The 9,602-nt window shown below is 42.0% G+C and overlaps 1 protein-coding gene across 1 annotated transcript; it reads left to right on the top strand.

The window, feature by feature from the left end:
- Positions 1-5,134: 5,134 nt before the first annotated feature.
- Positions 5,135-7,368, top strand: LOC102274279 (tropomyosin alpha-3 chain). Its single transcript, XM_070386847.1, is given in 2 exon segments — positions 5,135-5,721; positions 5,723-7,368. Coding segments are annotated over 2 exon segments (765 nt in total). The 5' UTR covers positions 5,135-5,310; the 3' UTR covers positions 6,077-7,368.
- Positions 7,369-9,602: the final 2,234 nt, after the last annotated feature.

Below are 9,602 nucleotides of genomic sequence, written 5' to 3' on the forward strand. Positions count from 1 at the left end.
GATAGATCCTAAGCATGTATTTGTTTTTGTTGTTGTTATGGTCTGGAATTTTCTGAAACTCTCTCAGCCACCACCCTCCCTGTTATACACACAGTAGGTGTCAGGCATGAAACAATCATTTTGCATGCCTATGACACCTTTATGTCATAGGTATTCACCCTGTTTTGTAGATAAGGAAACTGAGGCACCAGCACATTAAGTAACTTTCTCAAAGCCACTCTTGAGTAAGTGACCAAGCCCTGAACCCTGGTTTCTCAACCACAGAAGTTGCTCTTTGACTCATAATTTTCACCAGTCTAGACACACAGCAGACACACAGCAGGTACCCAGTTCTTTTCTTCCTTACCATATTCTGGCCTGCTGAATTCCATGGACTGTGTAGTCCATGGGGTCTCAAAGAGTTAGACACGACTAAGTGTCTTTTGGGCTTCCCTCATAGCTCAGTTTGTAAATAATCTGCCTGCAATGCAGGAGATCTGGATTCGATTCCTGGGTCAGGAAGACACCCTGGAGAAGGAAATGGCAACCCACTCCAGTATTCTTGCCTGAACCCATGGACAGAGGAGCCCCATGGTCTACAGTCCATGGAGTCACAAGAGTCAGAGACAATGTAGCAACTAAATCATCAACACTTCCTACTTCCTTGCATGTTCTTTGGTGGAAAAAGCACTGAGCTGATGGATTTTCTGTGAAGCTCTGCTGTGTAGGAGCTAATCACTTTTCTCTTTTAAAAAAGAAAAATAGGTGAGAAATTCTTTTAGAAGGGAAAAAAGAGAGCAGAAGAGAGAATGTTATTTCATGAAAGAACTTCAGGTCTCTAGATTTCAAATGTAAGTGAAAGTTTTAAAGACCCTGATAGTGTCCTGCTCATTATATTTGATGTTCAGTCACTCAGTCATGTCCGACTCTTTGTGACCCTGTGGATTGTAGCACACCAGGCTTCCCTGTCCTTCACTATCTCCCAGAGATTGCTCAAATTCATGTCTGTTGTGTCAATGATGCCATCCAGCTATCTCATCCTCTGTCGCCCCCTTCTCCTTTTGCCTTCAATCTTTCCTAGCATTAGGGTCTTTTCCACTGAGTCAGCTCTTCACATCAGGTGGCCAAAGTATTGGAGCTTCAGCTTCAGCATCAGTGCCTCCTATGAATATTCAGGATTGATTTCCTTTAGGATTGACTGGTTTGATTTCCATGCTGTCCAAGGAACTCTCAGAAGTCTTCTCCAGCACCACAGTTCCTATAATCTTTTCCAGGTTTTTTCCCCCTTCTCCACTAAATTGTTTTTTTTTTTTTTTTAATGGGATAAAACCATCATAAATTGCACCTAAGAAAGAGCTTTGTTGTGAGCAGAAAATATTACTCTATAAGAAAACAACATCTTTTGGGGAACATTTTTAACTAAACAAGTAGCATCAGTGATAGCATCACAGGGAACAGGGTGGTATTTCTGTCCCTGCTGTAAACATTTTACCTGTGCTTTACAGGTGGCTATTGGTACTCTGTCCTGAAGCGTTAAGACTGGGCTCAATGGAGTTAGTCTGTGATTCTGGCATAAGAAAGCAGTATAAGGAAGAGGCAGAAAAATCCTGGAAAAAGATGGAATTTATCGAGGGTTAACCATGTGTCATACACTATTCTATACACCTGTCATATATTATCTAGTTTGATCCCCCTGAAACACTATGAGTAATAGTTATTATCATTCCCATTCTAAATTAAGTTAAATAATTTCCCCAGGGTCATTTATTAAGTGACAGAGATGGAAGTTAAACCTAAGGAATTTGCCCTCAGATACTGGACTGTTATATGTTATAGAAGCTTCTTAAATATTGTTTTCTAGAAAACTCTGTGTTGCTCTTAATCTTCTCCTTCATTTAATTAGCAATCATTTTTGCATGTGTATCTTGGGCTAGAGACTGCAGAAGGTGCTGGGAATGCAGGGGAACCCTGTGAGAATCCATAACTGGAAGGAGTTCATAACATAACATCTAGTTTAATACGTTGAAATTTGTCCTCCTCTACCAAACTGCAGAAAAACTGTAAGTTATACTTAATGCTGAACACACATTTTTTCCCATGAATAAATATACAAACGAATGCAAGTGAAAGTCACTCAGTCGTGTCCGACTCTTTGCAACACCATGGACCATACAGCCCATGCAATTCTCTAGGCCAGAATACTGGAGTGGGTAGCCTTTCCCTTCTCCAGGGTCTCTTCCCAACCCAGGAATCAAACACAGGTCTCCTGCATTGCAGGTGGATTCTTTACCAACTGAGCCACAAGGGAAGCCCAAGAATACTCGAGTGGGTCGTCTATCCCTTCTCCAGCTGATCTTCCCTACCCAGGAATTGAATTGAGGTCTCCTGCATTGCAGGCAGATTCTTTACCAACTGAGCTTTCAGGGAAGCCTTTACAAATGAATACATGATGCCAACTTGGGTACAGCAATAGGCATATAAAATATGCTGCTAACATATATGCCAATGTTTTCAGCCTGGACTGTTATTTGTTCTCTCACATTTATTCCTCTTCTCTTTCTTAGTGAAACAATCCTTGATATGAACTTAAACTAGTGGAAACCAATACATTAATTACATTAACTACTCTTCTGTGTAATAAGGTATGAACTTGTAACAACTTTTATTTAAATTAACAATAAATATAGTTTTGTGGGCAATTTCCAAGAATTTTCCTGTTAGAAGGATAGCCTACTTTTCTTTGTCTTTCCCTCCTTCCTGATTCTTGGATGGCAGATATGATGGTTGGTGCTCCAGAGGCCACATTGGCTTGTGAGGTGATACATTAAGAGTTGTAGAACTGCAAATTATAAGGATGCAGATCCTGGTGGTCATCAAGCTCTCTCATCTCCTTTATGTGAGATTCTGAGAGAGAAGAACATTCTCCTTTTGTTAAAGTCATGGTTGTTTGCTTTTTCCTGTCAAAAGCAATTAGTCCTAACGTTAGTGATTCAGTGTTAAGGTACACATATGCACAGCATTGCCAGAAGACAGATTAACATAAAAGATGCCTGGGAATTAGGAAAGGGTCACAAGAGGTGGGTAGAAACTTGAAGAATTAGTAAGAGTTTACCAGCATCCAAGTTGAGGAAATTCTTTCATGAATAAAGGTTCTGTTTCTAGGATTCACAGGTTCTCTCTCTCTCCAGGCTCCTCCCCAATGGTGATTTTAGATGCATAAGATCCATTAAAAAGTCGTCCATTAAATATGCATTGTGTATCCAGTGAAGCAGACACAGATTCTGTGCTTAATAGAAGCTCATAGTCCTTCACAAACTGGGACCACACTGCCTCTCTAGTCTTAGGACCTGATGCTTATGCCGATCTGCTCTTTACAAGCATTTGATGTGTTAGAGAGTGACTTTTATATGCCATACTTGTTTTGACTCCATGCTGTAACAGTTCTCCAGAATTCTCTTTTCCAGTTCCAAGTTCTATCAAATCTGCATGCTCCTTTTCTTCCTGTTCTTCTTTACTTCTCTTCTCTTCCCTGACAATTCAGATCATCCTGGGGAAGGTAGGTGTCTGTGGAAGGCCAAAGGTTGCTCTGTGGTCCAGAGCAGCTTGTCAGAGTCTAGGCAGGCGTAAATGGGCACACAAAATGAGCCAGGAGGGACTTCCTTGGTGGTCCAGTGGTAAAGAATCTCTGTTCCAAAGCAGAGGACATGGGTTTGATCCCTGGTTGGAAACCAAGATCCCACATTGTGCAAGGCAGCTAAGCCCACGCACTATGACAAAGATTCCCCCATGCTGCAACTAAGATCGGATGCAGCCAAAATAAATAAGAATAAAATAAATAATAAAAAATGAGCCAGGGATATCTGGTCATACCAAAAAATAAGAAGTATTCATGGTGATGGTAATTTCAAAAGAACACAGGAGACTTGTTGAAGGGGAAACTGGAGAATCAAAATAGGTGATAACAGTAGCAATTAAAGCCCACTGAATAAAATATGAATAACATCTAGACTTGTATACAAATGAATGGACATATTGAAGGTTATGTGAAAATTGGGTTATATACATAGTTTCAAAGTAGTTCTCCATACGATATGTATTAATTGTATTGGGGAGACTGAGCATTTTTTAATGGAAAAGGCTGCTAGCAACTGTCTATACCCAGTGATCTAAGTGAACATCAACCAGCAATGGGACAGAGAACTTAGGCATCATGTGCTGAAATGTAATGAGGAGAAGGCAACCTCAGTTTTGATGCACACTTGCCATAGATGCATCGCCTGAACCTAATCATAAGAAGTTATCAGATAAACTCAAATTGAAGGACATTATCCAGAATAACTGGCTTGAAATCTTTGAAAGTAATAAGATTGTCAAAGAGCAAGATAAAGCAGAAGAATGGATTTAGGATAAAGAGAATAAGAGGACTGTCAGTCAGTTCAGTTGCTCAGCTGTGTCTGACTCTTTATGACCCATGGACTGCAGCACGCCAAGCTTCCCTGTCCTTCACCAACTCCCAGAGCTTGCTCAAGTGCATGTCCATTGAGTCAGTGATGCTATCCATCCATCTCATCCTCTGTCATCCCCTTCTCTTCCTGCCTTCGATCTTTCCCAGCATCAGGGTCTTTTCCAATGAGTCAGTTCTTCACATCAGGTGGCCAGAGTATTGGAGTTTCAGCTTCAGCATCACTCCTTCCAATGAATATTCAGAACTGATTTCCTTTAGGATTGACTGCTTTGATCTCATTTCCATGCAAGGGACCATCAAGAGTCTTCTTCAACACCACAGTACAAAATCCTCAGTTCTTCAGCACTCAGCTTTCTTAATGAGAACTGAATTTTAGGCTGGTTCCCTCTCCTGTAAGACTACCTTTGAATCTACTAGCCGGACTAGTAGATTCAGTCAGATTCATTGATACTGTTGGCTCAGTGTTAATTTTCTGATGTAGATTATTGTGCTGTGTTCATAGAAAAGAATGTGCTTATTGTAGGAAATGCACATGAAGATGTTTTCAGGTGATGGACATTTCAACAACAAGTATGTAATTTTAGGAAAAAGAAAAAATATCCACAAAGTGTATGCACAACTTTTCTGCAAGTTCAATATTGTTTTAAAATGAACTAAATAGAGTCGTGTCGGACTCTGTGCGACCCCATAAACTGCAGCCCACCATTCCTAAGTATCCCAAGCTTCCTACTGTCAGCCTCGACTGCGCATGCTCTTCGCCTAGTGTGGGCCACAAGTTCAACCCTGCAGGAACCAAGCGGCTGCAACGCCGAGCGCCGAGCGGAGGAGGCAGGAACCCGAAGGCAAGCAGGAGCTGGGTGGGGACCATGGCCGGGACCACTGTCATGGCCGCGATCGCCGTCACCGAGGCAATGAAGTGCAAGATCCAGGTTCTGCAGCAGCAGGCCGATGATGCAGAGGAGAGGGCCAAGCGCCTCCAGCAGAAAGTGGATGGAGAAAGATGGGCCCGAGAACAGGCTGAGGCTGAAGTGGTCTCCTTAAACCGTAGGATCCAGCTGGTTGAAGAGGAGCTGAACCGAGCTCAAGAGCGCCTGGCCACTGCGCTGCAAAAGCTGGAGGAAGCTGAGAAAGCTGCTGATGAGAGCGAGAGAGTTATGAAGGTTATTGAAAACCAAGCCTTAAAAGATGAAGAAAAAATGGAACTCCAGGAAATCCAACTCAAAGAAGCTAAGCACATTGCAGAAGAGGCACACAGGAAGTATGAAGAGGTGGCTCGCAAAGTTGGTGATTATTGAGGGAGACTTGGAGCGCACAGAGGAGCGAGCGGAGCTGGCAGAGTCCCATTGCCGAAAGATGGGTGAGCAAATCAGACTGATGGACCAGCACCTGAAGTGTCTGAGTGCTGCTGAAGAAAAGTACTCTCAAAAGGAAGACAAATATGAGGAAGAGATAAAGATTCTTACCGATAAACTCAAGGAGGCAGAGACTCGTGCTGAGTTTGCTGAGAAATCAGTAGCCAAGCTGGAAAAGACAATTGATGATTTGGAAGATAAACTGAAATGCACCAAAGAGGAGGACCTCTGTACACAAAGGATGCTGAACCAGACTCTGCTTGACCTGAATAAAATGTAGAGCACCCCAGCCCCGCCCTGCCGCTGCTCCTCCCTCTCACCCCGACTCCGACTCCACTGGGGCCAGCCTGCCCGAAGCTGACCTTTAAACGGAGGGCTGATCTTTAACTGGAAGGCTGCTTTCTCCTTTCGCCACCTCTCCCACCCCCCTACTCCTGTGTCCTTTTCGCCAAACAGTCTCTGCCTCTCCCCAGAGATTCCAGTTGGGCTAGAGGCTGAGCACCTTTGGGAACAACGTTTAAGGGAATGTGAGCACAATGCAAAGTGTCTTTAAAAGCATGTTGTGATGTACACATTTTGTAATTACCTTTTTTGTTCTTGATGTTACACCCATTTGTAAAAAAACATTCCAGATAATTCCGTAGAACTGAAGCAGCAGTCTAATCCCTTTCTCACTTTTGGAAGGTAACATTTCAGCTTAATGCATATTGCCTTCTCCAGAGAGAAAGGGAAAAGGTTTGGGCCTGCCTTACTGAGAGCCTAGCAGCCCAGAGAAAGGCTTCATTTGGGGAAACCTCATTGCCCTGTAAAAAGTACCTGCCAAAGCAGAAAGATGATTCCAGAAGGAGTTAGCCAAAAAAAAAAAAATGCTGTTCAGGTTTTCAGCTTTACGGTATCTTTGGACAACTTTTTTTTTTTTTTTTCTTTTTTCATCAGAAGTGACCAAACAATTAAGATGGTAAAACCTCTGAGACCAAATCCTTGTTCCAGCTCTACCCTGTTCCCAACTGCTCACAGAATGGATCATGTGCCCCTTATATTGAAGTGACAACTTATTTGCTCTCCTGCCTCCTTGAAAGAAAGGAAAGAAAATTATGTTTTGCCACTGATTTAGCCATATGAAACTCATCTCATCACCCTTTTCTGGGTCTGAAGCTGCTGTCTCTAAAAGTGCCATCTCACTGTGCTTTGTATCGGTTAGTGCTGGAGAAATCTTGAAAAGCGTATGTACAAAACTTGTAAATTTTTATATTTTGGAACTTTGCTTCTTTGGGGTTGAGGCAAACTGGTCACCCCTCTGCCTGTGAGAGCTCTCTACAGTCTGTGGGCTAGCAGTGTGCTGATCTTTTAAAGTTTCTTTCCCTACCCAATCCCCCTTTTTTGATGAGGTTTCAGTGAGGTCTGTTAGGGGTGCATCCTGCAGCTTAATTGGCTTAAAATGTCCTCTCCTTTGGTGTGGTCTCTTTGGGGACCAATTGGGAGAAAAAAACCCAATAGTGTAACTGTTTTGATACTGAAAATTGATAAATGTCTTTTTGAAATAACCAGTCCCTCCAAAATAAATAAATCCAATATGACAAAAAAAAAAATAAAAAAATAAAATGAACTAAATAGATGAAAGGGAAAATAAAGTGGTTGCCGGTCTCTCACTGATTCTTTTTTCACCCATCCTAATGCTGACCCTCCTCCTGCCTCAATTCTCTGAACTGGAGACCAGCACATAGTTTAAGAGAGTAAGCTCTAAATTCAGGTTGATATGAGTTATAATCTAAGGTTCACTGTTTATTTTATTTTCTATGTGACTCTTAGCAAATTATTTACATCTTCGTGCACAGTAACTTCCTCTGTACAAAAGAAAACATAGTAGTGTTTTAGGGTTGTGGGAATTAAATTGGCTGCAGCATAAGATAAGCGCTGAATATGTGCTAACTACCTTAATTGACCACCAGGCCTTCATACATACATCAATAACTCCAGCCACCTCACTGCTGTCTCACCACCCATGGCCAGGAAGGCAGCCCTCAAAATTGCGACATCACTTAGCCTCCTCTGATGTGATTCCTTTTCATCTACCTCAAGCTTTGAAATTTCAGAGTCCCTGGTACAAAAAGCTCAGGCCAGCCGAGAACCAGAATACTTTTTTTTATCTCTGAACTCGTTTGATCTTTACAAGCTCCCTGGGACATACCATCATGTCTATTTTACAGGAGAGAAAGCAGGTTCCAAGAAGTGAAAGATCTTGTTCGATTCACCCAACAAACAAGTGGCACTGCCTTCCTACAGCCCTCCTGATTCAAGTTGTATATTCTTTCCATCATATCATGCCACCCTGTTTAACTCTTGTTTTCTAAACATTGTTCGTATAGCATTGATGTTATTGCAGCATTCAGTGGTGAGAATGAGAGAGCAGTGGCTGAAAGAGAAATAGACAGGGCAGTGGCGGGGGGGTGGTGAAGGTATACAAGGTTACCTAAGGACACACATTGCCACATTGTCACTGTCCTCTTTTGACAACGAGGGATCAGAACTTGAGCACTGCAGTTGATGCAAGATCCAACTACCTCCAAGAACAGAATATGAAACATGAGACTGATGTCCACATTTCCCCAGTATCACCCCGTCTTAGAAAGCTGTGTGTGATTGTGAAGACAGAGGAGTGTGGTATCTTTGTGGAAGGAGAAGTCCAACAAGTCATTAGATGTGCTCCTCTCGTGACACAGAACACAGGCCTGAGAAGCCTGAGCAATTTCTTTTGCAGAACTATCTAATTGGAGGCATGATTAGTTGAATCTTCCTCATAGACTACACTTTAAATAAATGGCTGCTGTCCATAAGAGGAATTATGGCTTTGAAATCATTGCGATCAACATCTGTAAATAATTCTCAAACAGCATTCTTTATGCTGTGCAAATCAGACCCATGTTTTCAAGAAGTGTGAGACACCTTTTGAAAATATACAAACATTACTCGGTCTGGGATAATAATAGAACAGTTTTAGCAGTGTTTGAAAATAATGCTAAATTTACACTATTTTTGTCAACATACACAAGTAAATATGTGTATTGCTCATTGCACACACATCTTAATTGCCTCTGTGAACACCTTAAAAATAGTAGTGTTTAGGGGGAAATATTTATTTTAACTCAGTCTTCCATTGCATGTTAATTAACAAGTCAAAAGATGTTACTATCCTCTGTATTGGCATGAAGAAAATAAATATTTTACAAATCTTTCCTGTAATTCCCTGGCTCTCTTGGGTGTTTGAAATCCACATGTTGCAAAACCCTGTGACGGAAGAAAGAGACATCCAAGCCTGGAGACTGGGGACTCTGTCACTTCCTCATCATCATGCTCATAGCCAGTGTAACAGGATGCTGGCAGAAATTTCCTTGTTGACTCAGAACATCAGGTGAAGCCTTAACCTGAAAGCACTGAATGACGAGCATCCCCATAAACCATCATTGCAGGAAATTCCCTAAGAAAAGAATTAACCTGGTTCTTTGCTACCAGCTTAATGCCGGACTCCAGGTCATAGGAACTAGTTATATTGTGTATTAGTGTTTTAGGGCTGCCGTAATAAAATAACACAGACTGGGTGGCTTAAACAACAGGAATTTATCTGCTAACAATTGTGGAGGCTAGAAATTCAAATTACATCTTCCTTCCTTCCTTCCCTTCTGGCTGCACCAGCCCTTAGTTGTAGCACGCAGGATCTTCAGTTGTCACTGCGGCATGCAGGATCTTTAGTTGTGGCATGTGGGATCTAGTTCCCTGATGCAGCCTGCCCTGCACTCAGGCTGCAGAGT

Source organism: Bos mutus, chromosome 18, assembly GCF_027580195.1.
Source record: "Bos mutus isolate GX-2022 chromosome 18, NWIPB_WYAK_1.1, whole genome shotgun sequence".
NCBI lineage: Eukaryota > Metazoa > Chordata > Mammalia > Artiodactyla > Bovidae > Bos > Bos mutus.